Below are 15,729 nucleotides of genomic sequence, written 5' to 3' on the forward strand. Positions count from 1 at the left end.
GACTTTATGGAGGGCAGGAGAGACATAAACTGCACTTCTTCATTTGGGACCAGGAACTATACAGACAGCACATGTTGCAAGACCCCATAGCACTGAGATGGCAACTACAGGAAGTAGCCACTGGCAGCCCCCAGTCCCAAGACCACACTCGTATACGTATGATATATGTATATAAAGAGGAATGGTACATGATATTATTAACATACATGACACATATATGGACCCAAGTTGTACATATGGGAGAAATTTTTTAGTATGCTATGCCTGTCCTACCACTGTTCTGGCTATACACAACATTTAAATATTAAATTACAGGAATGGATAGATTGATTGGATAGAATAGAATCATGGGTGTCCCAATTCAGTATAACTGTTCCTATCAAGTGTGCACAAAAGCTATACTGAGACATGTTTGATAAAGCAAGTGAGTATTACATTTCTTCTTGTTGGCTTTTAGATGGGGAACATGAAGTAACAGACCTTGTGGCAATCCATACTGGTATTTTTGGGGTACACATGGTAAGGATTTCCATTTAGGATCAGGATTAAAGAGGCACTACTGCAAGATAAATGCTCAGACCAGCTGTTTTGACCCAAGCTGTCAAGCATAAATGTGCCTGAAGCTGCATGTAAGTAAAGCCATACATCACTGGGAAGGCTGTGCTTGTGCCAAGGGCTATCTGTCACCAGACACGTCTCAGCCCTTTGCACACGAGTGCTCACATAATATCTGTACACCCTAGTATTTATGTAGTGCTTTTGTTCCTGAACTAATTTAATAAAGTAGGGAGATATTGTCTCAGCTTTACATATGGTAAATTAAGGCAAAAAAAGGTCAAATGGCATGCCTGGGTTGACACTGCCTGCTAGGTTTAGTTCCTACGTCTCATGATTTCCAGTGCCACACTGAGTCACTAGATTACATTAGATGCAATGTAACTGCTGCTTGGGGCTCACATTATATGCAAGGGTCTGCTCCAGGGCCTCCACATGATCAGAAGCCAACTTGCCTGCAGGCATGCTGCAGGTCCCACAAGAACTATAAAACCTACCTTCATAACCTCCTACCAGCAGGATTCAGCCCTGTAACATAGGGCTTCAAGTTAACCATTTTTCTCTTGAAAGGGCTTTGGAAATACTAAGATATTCTTTTACACAAGAAACTTCTGAGTGAAGTATTGCTATCTCTCTTACAGATGAGGAATTGAGACAGGCTTATTCAATACAATTTTTCATAGAATCATAGAATCATTAGGGCTGCAAAAGACCTCTGAGATCATCTAGTCCAGCCATCAATCCATCTTCACTAAGCCATATCCCTCAGTGCCACATCTACTTGCTTCTTTAAAAGCCCCAAGGACACTGACTCCTCCTCCCTAAGCAGTCTGTCACAACACCTCACCACTCTTTCGGAGAATAATTTTTTCCTACTATCCAATCTGAACCTCCCCTGGCTCAACTTAAGGCCATTACCTCTCATCCTATCACTGTTACCTGGGAGAAGAGGCCAACCTCCACCTTGCTACAGCCTCCTATCAGACAGTTGTAGCGAGCTCAGGTCTCCTGAGAGATCTGAGGGACCACTTTGAAAACCTGACTCACAGAAATAGCCAACACAACTTCTTTTCCTAACAGTTGTTCCCATCCTCTCTGTCCTACCAGCTTCTCTTTCACTATTTTCATCAGTTCTTAGTTGATGTGGGAAATTGTCATATTCGTGCTCTGTGTTTGCAAAGTACTTTCACAACGGAACCCTGGTTGTGGACAAGCACATTTGATGACATCTATGTTTAAATATATCAATACATACATGACAAATGATTGCAATTATACAGCATCTCCACACACTGGTTTAACGTCAGATCCAGCCAACATGTGTAACAGCCCAGTTACATGATTCACCTATTCACAGAAGGAGATGGATGCACACTCCCATGTATAAATTAACTGTCTGGATTTCCCATGACTAGTTATATTCCTTAAATGTTTGCAAAATGTCTTAAGTATATTGGCATTGCATCAATAAGCACAGTGCTAACACTTACTTAATGCCTCATGAAAAAACCTGTAGACAAGTAGGGAGATTATTTTTCCATCATTTTATTTGGACATAACTTTATTTACTTCTAAATGAAGTCTCAAAACAGTGAAGTCTTCCCAGACTGCCACTTCAGACAGTAGCAGTGTCCTCAAGAAAGATGGATGTTAATGTAGTTAGGATAATATAAGATAATTACAGTATTTTTTTCTTAAAGGAGTAATATGAAGATTGTTTTGCACATATTCAAACAGGTATTAGGGAGAAATTAGTAAGCAATTAATCAAGATAAATAAATTTTTTCTGAAGATGCCTACAACAGTCACAAATTATTTATATATGACAGGATTATGCTAGCTTAAAAATATAAATTTTACAGCCTAAGACTACATTATTTTACACCAAAGGACCTACCAAATTCTAAGCACCTCATGAAAAACTGAATAACTGAAGTAAACAGCTTGGCAGATGCTGAGCCCCCCATTACCAGACAAGCAAGGACAAGACAGCTTCACGTATTTTGCCATTGGAAAACACCACACAAAAACCAACCTTCCAGACTCCAGTTTTCATTACAAAATATTCCTTCTCTTGATAGGAAAATAATGGCCTTGTAGACCTATCATTATAAGTTATTATTATTATTTTTAATCTATTTTATGGTTTTTTTTAATCATCATCAGTTTTTATCTTTTTATAAGCATCTGACAGAACAAGGATGGACAAGAATATTGTCATTGGATTCATGTCTAGCACTGTATCAGAAGTCAGCCTTGTAACTGCACAGAAATAAAAACAGAAATAAAATACATGAAGAGGGCATGCAAGTAAAATTCTCCAATTATACCTTATCTTCAGACCATAACTACATGTAACTACAGACTTCCCAGGAATTTCATAGTCATTTATGCAACACAGAGATACTGAAATGGCTTCAAATCGAGTTTTGGCAGGAGCAATAGCAAATCCCTGTCTGGCTCTTTGCCATGTCACTGTACCTAGCAGTGTGCTGTTGTTATCTCTCCAGTGTAAGTCAAGCATTTATTTCTCACTCTGTAGCCATCAAAGCTTTTCCATCTAACACAGAATACTGTAATTGCCAATTTCAAAGCTTTTTAGGAAGTTGCTTTGTAGATTTAAAATCATTAGCAACAGCCTTAGTACTCATCTAGTGAGTTATATCTTCTAAGTGTTACACAAACTTCAATTAATTATGGGTTTGACTGAGCTTTTAAGGTTTCGGCTGTGTAGGGAGCATGTAATAGGCCCCACCTCAGCTGAAAGCCTTGGAGATATTGGGCTTTTTGGAAGGCTGAGTGACTCACTGGGGAAATAAGCCTGTTGTCTCCATGCCATCCACAGCAGCTGAACTGCCACTGGAAGGAGAACATGCTGTATTTTCTTCCAGGACACTGCAGCTGTTACTCACTCTGTTGCCATACCTGCCTGAGGCAGAAAATCTCCTGGCATTTTAGCAGGGTGCTGTGAACGCATGCACTTCCTACACAGATTGAGGGCACAGTCACACAGTTTTCTCTTCTGGGAGTGGTACACAGCACTTTTGTCTTTAACTGGTTCACTCTCCACAACAGGAAAAACAAAGGAATTGGTCCAAGCTGAAAGATGCACAGACTTCATGGATTAGAGATGCCCAGGAGGCCTAGATAAGCATCAGACCAATCCACCCAAGAGATAAAACAGCATTTTTCATCAGGTTTCAAAACTCCAAGAGACAACAGATATCCTCTTGGGTTTTTTTTTTTTTTTTTTTTTTTTGTTTGTTTGTTTGTTTTTTTGTTTGTTTTCATAGGATAGTAGTTAGATAAAAGACAGAAATAACCAAACTGACAGAAACTGGCACCCCGCATCTCACTCATTTCACTGTGAGACATAACCCAGCATGGTCCAGCTGCTGACCCAAGGCTTCAATCCAACCTACAACACATTTTCTGACTTGGCTCCTTGCCACTGTGCCAGACAGAGCAGCTCTTCCATCACACCGACTGCCCCTGCAGCCAAACGCCTCCATCCCAGCACAGAGACACAGCCACAGACTGATGGCAATGTGTGGGAATGCGGGGAAGAGGGGGACACGCACAGCAGGAGCAGGAGACCAGGGACACACACAGCAGCTGCTGCTTTCTGAGGAGGGCTGTGGTGGCAGTAAGGAGAGTGAAAATCTAGTCTAGTGCCTGGAAATGCTGCAAGGAGCACCCAGCTTACCCATTAGGCTTCATCGTTACATTTTCTCTTTCACATTTTTTATTGTTTCCATCTTCAGCCTGAGTGGAGATCAGCACTGCAGCCATCTCAACTGCTGTCCACAGCTGTGGTTCAAACCCTTACACAGGAATGGCTCAGGACTGCTATTTCCCATTTCTTCAGCAAATGCTGCACTATTAGGTGATTATGAAAACTGTTAACATATTCTGGCTACTTCAAGAGTAGTAAGATCAATTCGGAATTTCGGGATACCTTTTGTCAAGTCTAGCCATATACAGCTTGGACTTGATGACATTTCAAGGCTCCATCCAACCTGGACTGTTCCATGAATCTATAAAGAAAACATTTTAGTACTTCCTAGCCGGGCTCGCATGTCATAGAATCATTGAATGGTTTGGGTTGGAAGGGGCCTCAAGGATCATCAAGCTCCAACCCCCCCTGCTGCAGGTAGGACCTCCAACTTCCATATCTAGTATTAGACCAGGCTAGTCTCAGCACTGGATATGCTAGCTGCTATAAATCCAGTTCAGGTGCCTAAACCCCTCCTGCCTGCCCTTTATGAGCAAGATACCTACCCAGCATTCTAAGTACCGCAGCACAGTGACCAAATCTATTACTCAGTATAACCCAAAAGCTACCCTGGGTCAGATTTTCTGCTGCCTTCAAGTGAACAACAGATCTCATAGCAGTGGGGTTTTGTATGTTTAGAAATAGTCTAGTATACTCACTTAATTCTTCAACTGATGAACAAAAAACTTCAATAATCATTAGCTTTCCTTGAAAACATGGATTACAGACTTATTCAAATGCACAGTGTCGATCATATTGGAAAAAGCTATTTAACCAATATAATCTTATTTACTGATAACAAGACTGTTTTCTGATAGCTCCACATACATTTTTTTCTATTTAAGTCAACTGCATGCAACCTGAAACTATCCATCGCGCATCACTGCCTCGTTATCTTCACCTGATTGAGCTGAACCTGTCTTCTTCCACTCAGAAAGGCAATAAGAGCATTTTAAATTTGTGTTAAAATGCACTTGCAATTTGTTTTCATATGATGAAAACATTTTTCCCCATTGCAAACATATAGTCACAACAGCTAATCAAATAGCGCTTTTAGGATATTCACATATTCCTAATGAACAGTACATATCCATTCATGCTGTCATCTCTCCCTCCATGAGTACAGATACTCAGACAGATCTTTGTCAGATTGTGTGTCACAGCCTTATCACCTCTCACAAAAAGGCTAGGACTTTCCATCCAGCGTGAAGACTTCTACCACGTGCAAAGATGTTCTCTGCAATACAGATCCCATAGTCAATGGCATAAATCAGGAAAGACTCAAAAACACTCAGACCTAACAGTGTCTTTTACCAATGGTTTAAAAGAACAGTTTCAAGCGTGGGGTATTTTTAAACATCCCTGAATGAATTCTATAGAATATAATACTGAATTCACCTCTGCTTAAATATATCAAGATACCTTGAACCTCTGACTGAGCAATTAGACAACAGTGTAGAAAATCAAACCTACAAAGAAATAAAACTAAGAACCTTTCTTCCCTATTTCGTTAGTTCTAATAAATGTTATATTGATTATAACAATATATTATTTTTTATTAATTATAAAATTATAAATTATAACAATTATATATATAACAATTATAACAATTTATTAATTTTTTCTCTCCAATGCTCAGTAAGTAAGCAAACAAACTAACAAAAAAACCACCAACCATCCCTCTTTTGTTGTCTCAAAGAAAGAATGAGAAAAAGTAGATGATACAAAACACATGACCAAAAAAATGAGCAGAAATTGTCAATAAGTAGGAAACACACATTATGAAGGGGATAGGAAAAACAGCCAGGAGGGCCATTACATTAGTAATCTAAACGTAACCACGTTTGTATTTGGTAAAATGCATGGAAAGGAGTAAGTCCTTTGGACTGTCAGGGAGGACATAAATTTTATTAGATGCTGAATTAAAGAGAAATTGGTAGATGAGCCTGCAAATATGCTCAGCATTCATCTAGTGTCAAATGTGACAAAGAAATAAAATGATTCAAAATTGAGAACAATCTTCTTGCTGGAAACCCAGTAGGAGAATCATGAAAATGATTCTATTTTAATTGTTTCAAATTCTCTGCTTGTATCGCTACTCTGCTATCCCAAAACTGCACAGAATACCTGAATATTCCAGTGTATCCTTTATTTAGCCTTCTCATGCTGTAGTTCAGTAAACTTTTCAGCATATGATTTTCATTCTGAACTTCCCAATGGAAGCCCATATCCTTCCAGTCTACAACGACAGTTTCCACTTTTTTGGGGCTTTCATTCACACTGTTTGCTTTACACTGATTGATTTGGAAACAAACAAACAACAACAAAAAACAAACAGTTCGCTTCTGAGACAGAGATCTTGAATTAGGAAAAGAATAGAAAGACATAAAAACAAGCCAATGACTTGTGCCAACACACTATGAATGTTCATGGTAAAATGCCACTTCTCCTATGGTTCCTTTCCCTGCTTTCTGCAGATGCCCAAGCCAGCCTGGGTTTTCTAGATGGCTTTGCAGAACAGGAAGACACAGCCAACTGAAGAATCTCCTTTTCCCTGAATTCTCCATGGACTGATAGTGTGAAAAAGTGAGAATAAGGCCAGTTCTCTCAGATACTCTAATAGTCAGTATTTTAATTAAACCCCTACCTCGTGAAGTCATACAATAAGAGATTTTGCAAACCTTCCTTACTTTGTGGTTGTACAAATACTTAAAATTGCAAATTGTTAACAAGCCCCAATACACATTAATACAAGCCAAAATGTATGTCTTAAAGTCTCTTGATTTTATATTAGGCTTTTTTTTTTTTCTTTTTTTTCCCCCTGGATAGACTGATGATGTTTTAATTCTGAGCACCATTTGAAATGCAGAGTGGCAGCGGGGATGCTGTGAGTCCTCAGTGCCATCACCCAGCTTACAGCTGTGTCTGCCTGGAGTGAGGGAGGCTTTTTGCTGCTACTCCTACATGGGCAGGCAGCTGGCTGGCATGGCCAGGGGCACTCTGCTCACTTCTCTCCCTAGCACAGCTGAAACCATAAGATGGTGCTCACTGACAGTGACTCTGATGTCACCAGTGTGGGTCTTTTATGACCTTGCAGGATCTTGCGGAAATACACAGAGCTCTATTCTTAAATATATATATATTGATTTTTTTAATCTATTTTTTTGCAGCAGAAAGACTTTCCAAATATCATTGCTTTAATGGGTAGGAGCCGCCTTCGGATTTCAGCTTATATTTGCACTGTGCCAGTTTGTTTCCACTTGTTTTTGTGTCAGCACCATCCTGTAACTCAGATAGTTCATCTGTATCTTTTGCTCCCTGATGCTCATCCAGGATTTATTCACGCACAGTTCTGCTGAAATGAGCCAGAAGTCATTCTGCTGTAATCTGTATACCTACAGTGATACAAATCCAAGGAGTGTGGAAAAAGAGAACTTCATTCTGCAGGATTTTTCCGCAACAAGCTATCATTGCAAGATAAATGAACTGTAAACTACAGCCTGAAAATGAAAGACGATTGCAAAGGGAAAGATAGACACAGATCATACAGCACTATTCCAACCTCAGGGCACATGATGGGCTGCTGATGGCACCGTGCACCATGAAATGTCCCACACACTGAACAGCACACTCCAGCGGGCTGCAGGGGGAATTCCACAGCCTGTCAGATTTGTTAATTATCATACACACACCTATCAGAGTAAGAACTGCAAAAAGAAATTACAGAAACAAACAGCATACACTTGGAATAAAATGTGCTTTTCCAAATGGCTCCAAAAAGATAAAATTGGTCGGCCTGGGGATGGAGCTAGAAGACAAATTGCCTGGAGTAACATCAGGTTACTTGTACAAAGCCAGCTGTTAGTCTGGTCATTAGCTGCTTGGTCAAAGGAAGCAGCTGTTTTGGGGAACTTCTGTTGAAATCATGGAGTTTAGCATGCAAAGCCAGAATAGATTCACATCTTTAAAAAAAAAAAAAAAAAAAAGCCACAAATGTTCATAGCTGAATTTCCCCTCAAACACCGGATTTGGTTTGGCTTTCAGAAAAGCTTTTGGTATCTCCTATAGAAGCTGCACCTGAAGAGCACTACAAATTTTTATTTCACTGACAGCAATGAGCAATATCGGTATAGTTCAGTATTTTTGGAAGAATTTTGATATAAGTCAATCTAGATCTCAATGAAGTCTCTAAATACATCCATTTAAATTAGGAAAAAGTTGAATTTGGCATGGATGACTTCTAAAACAACAACAACATTCCCCAGTCGAAGAACACATCATGACTTCCTAGGAAATTTTCTTATGGCATTTACAGAAGCACATTTTTTTTTTTTTTCTTAAGATACCTTTGATTTCATTTAACTTTTACACTTATCTTGCTGACAGCACTTAGAAAAGCAAACTTGTACTGTCTTTTTAATGCAGTGAAAATACTTAGCTATATCTTTGAATGCTTCCTGTTTTACATTTCAGTCATCAGGTAATCCAGTAAAAATATTTTGGCAATGAAGGTTAGAATTCAGAGCTAGCATGCAAACAGGTGTACCACCCTTGAAAACTCTCACTAAAATCCTTCACTAGTCATGTGAGCAGTCCCAGTAACCTCATAAAATTACTTATCTCTGCTACTTGACACTCATCTACCTCTGTGCTTGTTCTTGCCCTTGAAAAGTAGAAGTCCTTCAGAACACCTGAGGATTTGCACTTGTTACGGGGCTTTCCTTCCCATTATAAATATATATACATATTTTTAGGCAGAAATGATGATTTAGGTGAGATGCTAGGAGGAAATTCTTTAGTGTGAGGGCACTGAAGTGCTGGCACAGTTGCCCATAGAAGCTGTGGATGACCCATCTCTGAAGGTGCTCAAAGCCAAGCTGCAGGGGCCCTGGGCTGCCTGAGCTGGTGGATGGCAGCCTTGCCCATGGCAATGGGTTGGAACTGTATGATCTTAAAAGTCCATTCCAACCTGAGCCACTTCATGATTTTATAACAATAAACGGAATGGCAATAGAATGAAAACAGCTGATAAACACTTCTGGAAGTGTACTTGTGTATGTAAAACATACTTTAAAAAAAATATATCAATACTTTGCATGTCTGACAGAATGCTATAAAAATGTGGAGAAGTAAATATTGCTTGCCAAAGTCCAGGTTGCCAAGCCATATCTAGCCCACCTTTTAGCCACTGTATCTAAAGCTGCAACATAAGCTATGGATTGAGGAAACCTGACTTAGGCAAAAGCTCAGATGAAGTGGGATGAATCACCCTGCTATTAGGCACCTGATGGAGGTTCCAAAGCCTTCAAGTTTAGGCTTCTACACTGCCTTTAGGTGAGCTGGGCAGCTGAGTGAAATAACAAGCAACTGGCTTGCCCTAGGACAGCAGGTGTAAATCATTGAGTAGCTGGAAATATATCTGAGGTCTTCACTGAGAACAAGAACACCTAAATCCAAGCATGATGCAGAAGAAGAAGGCAACAGGAGCTTATGAGAAGCATGTCTCAGCTAGAACAATTCATAATGCTTTAAAGTCTGCTTTTCAACCAGTCACCTTTCTATATATATATATATATATATATATATATGTATGCATATATATGTATATCCCTATTTCATTTCTAAAATCTCCACTGAATTACTCATTTCCACCTGAGACTCAAGACTGAACTGACCAACATCAGTAATTTGTATTCAGCAAGCAACCTGGACCATACCTTCCTACAAAAGTGCATCACTGCCAGCTGTTCCTCAAGAATGTACTGGAGCCAAGTCTCACAGTTCCAACCACTCTGAAAAATTTCCCATCTTTCATTTAACACGTTTTGTTTATTTAATACTGTAAGTTCTTTGCTTCCTGTTGATTTATCTTTCTAATGCAGAAGCCTTGACATGTATTCAAAAAAGGTAACTTTTGTCTTTATGGGAAAAGAAGCTTATTGAATAGCCAAAGGATGTCTCATACAGGAAAGCCACATAAATGGTGCACGAAGCTGTAAGAATCGCGCTGTTAAATGGGAGACAGGGGCTCCGGAACTGCTGCAGACTTCCTGGCCCTAGGGGGAATACTGAGAAGGTCTCCCAGTTTGAAGAGGAATTGAAATTGTCAGGGAAAGAACAGAATCTGTTCACCCTTAAATTCCTAATTAGAGAACTTATAGTGGGAAATGACCACTTAAATGATGAGCAAAAGGAAACTGCCTTCCTTCGTAAGCGGCAAGCTCCTGTGTTCACAAACTGCCATTGTGATTTGTAATCCGGATTATAAGTGGAATAATTTCCAATTGGGGTGGTAGTTTTATCTCTATTAATTAGGTTCTTTCTAGAAATTCACATAAAACAGCTTTATATATTATTCAGCTTTATATATTATTCATATACAGCTATATTTTCTATATGTGAGTTACACTGATGTTAATTCTTTAAACGTCACTCATTTTGTGTTCCACTTCTCATACTTGCCAGTACTTGAACCTCAAAACAAATCAGTATAACTGATTCTCAGTATTCAGTATAATTATTCAGCATATTTAGATTTTTACATATATCAATCTCAGTGGTACAAAAATGCAGAAAATAAAGTGGATGCTTAAACAGTCTTTAAATTCCTATTTTGTTTTAGCCTTTATGTTTTACATATGGCAAAACTGAATTTCTCTGTCAGAGTTATGTATGCCCATAGGAAAGCGTCATCTTAAAATATGCTAAAACATTAAAAGTAATGTTCTGTAGAATTACTCCACTATAATTGAGTTATAATTATGCCAAATACCTGGCCAACAGAAGTGCTGTCTAGTTAGAGCTATTAAGAAGGCTCTGATCCCATATTCCTTTGACAGTTTAAGGGATTACTGAGCCTAAGTGTGCTTACATGAGAATGAACAGAAAGTGTGACTGGATTTAGAAATCTAAGTTAATACTCTGCTTCAGATTCTCATTATATTAGTTGGGGCCATCCAAAAAGAGCAGACAAGTTGTTTTTCTTGTTGGTAGTGAGATACGCGCCATCTGGTAGCTTGGAAATCCAGTCCTGATGTCAGTTCTCTAATAAAAGAATATCCAGAGAAACATTACTTCTGTGTGAATAAAGCCATGGTACTGGAATGCCAGAAACAAACCAAAAGAGGGAAATTTTTCTCCAGAGACTGAAAAAATAAAGCGAAACACAACTAATCAAACAAGTCACAGTTTAATTAGCTGCCTTTTGAAAGGCAAAATGATGGCTGAGGTCAGACCGTGATAGGAATAAGAAGTAAATGAGCTTATTTTGGAGAGACTTTTTGCTTTATTCGGTAAAATTACCCCTACATTTTCCCAGTGAGGTCATGGAATATTTTTTAGGTCTTGCCTAAATATTTACATCTTTTTGATTCAAATTTAGCCACAATTATAATGTAATTTGTTAAAACATATTCCTTTTTCCATTGGCATTTTCTTGCCTACACGAATTCATAAATAGCCAACTTATTGAAGAGACACAAAATATTTCTCCTTCAGCACAATGAGACAAAAGCTGCAAAAAGGGCATACCCCATTGACTTTAAGAAGGTTATATGGAACACATCAGTAAGCGAGGGCAGAATTCCAAAGGCTATATTCAGCCTGAAAAATATGCTGAATAGATGTAATTACAGATTCATGCATTTCTCGTTTAAAATGAAAATGCAAAAAAGAAGTGAATTGTCTACGGAGCTGTTATTCTTTAATTTTAGGCACAGGAGAAACTTCACAGGAAAAGCTCCTTTCTAAGTACATAGTGCAGTCCATGAACAATCAGGCAGATTTCTCACGTGCCCTTACTTGTGGCTGAATAGCATCTTATTCCACAAGTAGTTCCATTGAACTTGGCTGAATGGCACTTACCGAGAATACCCGGATAATACCCTGCCCCATACATAATTACATCAGTTCTTGGCTCTGGCAGTGCTGTGGAGGAAGGTGCTATTCATATCTCAGCGGGGTTATTAGAATCTTAGAACCAAGCCCCCAAGCATTTCTTCAGTAACAGAGAAAGAACTGTCACTGCCTTGTCATTCCCAAAGGAGCATTTTGCATCAGTGTGCTCTAAAGGGGTTCCTCAGTGTGGTTGATGTGACCTTTTTGTCTTTCCTAAACTGATGTGAGACTGAGGTTTCCTTGCTGAAACTCCCAGAGGCAGTAGCAAAACTCCCCAACAGATACACTGAAAAAAAACCCTGTGCAGCTCTGCGTGACCAGCTGAAAACTGAACAGCATTTTTCGGAACTGCAAGCCAGTTGAGGCTGGGATCTATATTGATGTGCTGCCGAGCTCCAGCACAGCCTCCAGGAAGCACAGGAGGCAGCCACACTCCTCAGCATTCCCAGACCCATTCCCAACACCTTGGCTCTTGTGTGTGTACCAGAGATACCCAATGGTGAGAGCCAGCCTGTCTGACTCAGCTGTCCTCCCTCATCAAACCTAAGGAGCCACACAACAGTAACATACAACCACCTATTTTATTTTTTAATGAGAAAACAGAAGGAAGCAATGTCAGCGTTCTAATAAATAACATTCTAATAAATGGCCCTGGCACAGCTGCCCAGAGAAGCCGTGGATGCCCCATCCCTGGAGGTGTTCAGGACCAGGTTGGATGGAGCCCTGGGCAGCCTGAGCTGGGGGTTGGCAGCCCTGTCCATGCCAGGGGATTGGAACTGGCTGATCTTTAAGACTGCTTCCAACCCAAGCCATTCTGTGATTCTATGATTCTAAAATGTTAAATTCAACGAACTAATACAATCAAATGAAAGCATGTTTAGTTAAGCAGAGATACTCAAGGAGGAACTTGTTCAAATGAAATCTCTCTATCAACCTGTATCGAGTGCTCCCATCAAAGAGCAAGGCTTGCCAGCCCTTCCCAGTGAGTAGCCACTGAGATCAGAACACCCTACACATCCAGAAAGGGTGTCACCTTTAGGCCAGGTTTGAAAACTATAGAGGAGAGAGGAGAAAACCAGCACCTGCATTTGTATCACACCTCCCATGTGAGGAAGGAACAGCGCTTCACCATGCTGACAGACCTTTCCAGCCCATGACCATAAATAACATCCACGAGTGCAAAAAGTATTTGAATACTCTGCTGCACAAAACCAACTTATCTCTAAATACACATGAGATGAAATCAACAACACAGAAGTCTCATCAGAAGGTTGCCTGTGTGTCCTGCACTGCTTACCACCTGGGTGTGAAAATCAGTCTCCAAAAGGCAATTTTGTTGCATTACACTGTGATCACAGCATGGCATGCTGCTCTGCACTCACATGTGTTCAAACCCCTCTTCACACATACACAAGCTGTTCTCAGAACAGTTCTGAGAGTACATGTATCTGATTTTAGGAGGCTTAACACGTGAGGAAAGTGGCGTGAAAACTTCTTGGATGTTTTCATGTAAGGCATTTGTTGCCCAACCAGTCTGAGAGAAGTATTTTAGATCAAGTACTCTACTTTTAGAAATAAGTAAGTTTAAAAGTGACATTAAAATGTTACCAATGTAGGGATAATGCACTGTAATAATGGCTGGCTACATTCATCGTATTCACAGTTGCATTTTTCCACTGAGCTTTCAGACTGGGGGTGAAAATACTTCCAAAAAGCAGTTCCTGCCAACGAGTAGAGCTCGGTACAGAGCTGCTGTCACTGTCACCTCACCCCGATTTTTGTTACAGAGCCTCACGGTTTCAGAAGCAGCACCACCTATTGGGTGGAAATGTAGGTTAGTGGTTGCTCCACCACGACAGCCCTATTGTAGAGGCGGTCACGGCTAGAACGGGCTGACGCTCCCAAGTTTCTCATACTTGAATGCAAGCGAACAACACGTACTTCCTAGTGATCTACTTGACAGAACCTTATAAACTCCATAAGAACGCTCGGTACCATAGAAACCCCATCACTCAGGCTCCTAATATTTATATGGTGAAGTATTAACAGGGCTTCTGGCAGCGCCAACCGCCTCGCGCTGCTGTAGTAGCAGTGAATAACAGCGCACTATTGCCATCATGCACTCCAGTTGCACAGATATCAATGAGCTGAAAATTCATTTGGTTACATAAGGAGTCCTACTGAAATCTATATGAATCCATACTCTGTGTGGAATCCGCGTCCCACATGAACAATTGAATATTTTGCTTTTCACGGCTGCAGCTACCTCTTGTTTTAGGGGAATCACTGACGTAACCAGTTCTTGGAGAACAAGTCTTTCCCCGGGGGCGGGAGGGCTGAAATTTTGCCCCCATCCCTGAGTTCCTTTACAAACACTTCACGTAAGAGGTGAGAGCCCCATTTCCCAATACAGGGCCGCAGGGACGCCGCTCGGTGCCGGTGCCGCCCGCGGGGCTCCCGCCGCCCCCGGACCCGCGGGACCCGCGCCGCGCTGGAGCCGGGGCGCCGCGGAGGTGGCGGAAGGGCAGGTGACCGTCCCAGCCGCGGGTGATGCCGCGTTTCCTCGGGGTCGAGCGGCCGCTCGTCGCTCTCAGCCAAAGGGGAGAGGGAGAGGGGGAGAACGGCGCCGGAGCCAGGGGGGAGGAAAAGTTGGTGGGAAAGGCAGAGCTCTGTCCATGGGAACATCACTCACCCGCTCGGATGATACAGACGAGCTGGATGCAGGCAACCCAGCGCCTTAGAATGAGCATGTCCAAATCGTCCTGTTCCCCCTCCCGTCCGCCGCTCCGTCCGTCTGCCTCAGCCGCCGCCCGCGCGGAGCTGCACCTCTCGTGGGGAACGGCTCCGCGCCGCGCCCCGCGGCCGCCCCCACGCCGCGGGCGGGCCCAGCCGGTGTCGGGTACGGGGTGCGGAGCGTCGGGTGCTGCGTACGGGATGTTGCCTGCTGCCGGGGCCGCGCTCAGCGCATGGCGGGGCTGCGCCGGGGCCGCCCTCCGCGGAGCGGCCGCGAGTGCGTGCGGCGAGCGCGCGGCGGGGCCGGGTGCGTGTGCGCGCGGGTGCGGGAGCGCGGAGTGTATGTCGGGGCGCGGGGGCGCGGGGGGGGCGGGGACCGCGCGCGGGTGACGTGTGCGCGCGTGTGAGTGTGTGCGTGTGTGTTTGTGTGTATCTGTGCCTACGGGGCTGTGAGAGCGAGAGCCCGAGGGCAGCGAAGGGCTGCCCCCCCCCTCCCAGCAGCCGGGAGGGGGCGGGGGCCGGGCTCTGGGATCCTCTGTGAGGCGGCCCTCCGGGATACCCCCGAGTGCACACGGCCACGCGAGGGAAAAGTTTATCGAGGGGGCTCGGGGTTGTCAGAGGGCGGCGGGGTCAGAGGCCGGGCGGTGCGGGGCCAGAGAGCATCGCAGCCCGCTGCTGGCTGGGAATAACCGCTGGGCCCAGCGGGGTGGGAGCTGCCGGCGAGGAGCTGGTGGAGATGCAGACAGCGCCCGAGCCGGGCAGCGCCGCTC

General features: G+C 42.5%; 1 protein-coding gene across 4 annotated transcripts in view; it reads right to left on the reverse strand.

Moving 5' to 3' along the window:
• Positions 1–15,065, reverse strand: part of PTPRZ1 (protein tyrosine phosphatase receptor type Z1) — a 133,650-nt gene extending 118,585 nt beyond the window's left edge. For all 4 annotated transcript variants that reach the window (XM_042872382.1, XM_042872380.1, XM_042872383.1 and 1 more), the window contains exon 1: positions 14,919–15,065. In XM_042872382.1, coding sequence (XP_042728316.1) covers positions 14,919–14,976 — 58 coding nt within the window. In that variant the 5' untranslated portion in view covers positions 14,977–15,065. The remainder of the gene's footprint in view (positions 1–14,918) is intronic.
• Between the last annotated feature and the right edge of the window lie 664 nt (positions 15,066–15,729).

Source organism: Lagopus leucura, unplaced genomic scaffold (assembly GCF_019238085.1).
Source record: "Lagopus leucura isolate 7727_CA_CO unplaced genomic scaffold, USGS_WTPT01 Super-Scaffold_100008, whole genome shotgun sequence".
Lineage (NCBI taxonomy): Eukaryota > Metazoa > Chordata > Aves > Galliformes > Phasianidae > Lagopus > Lagopus leucura.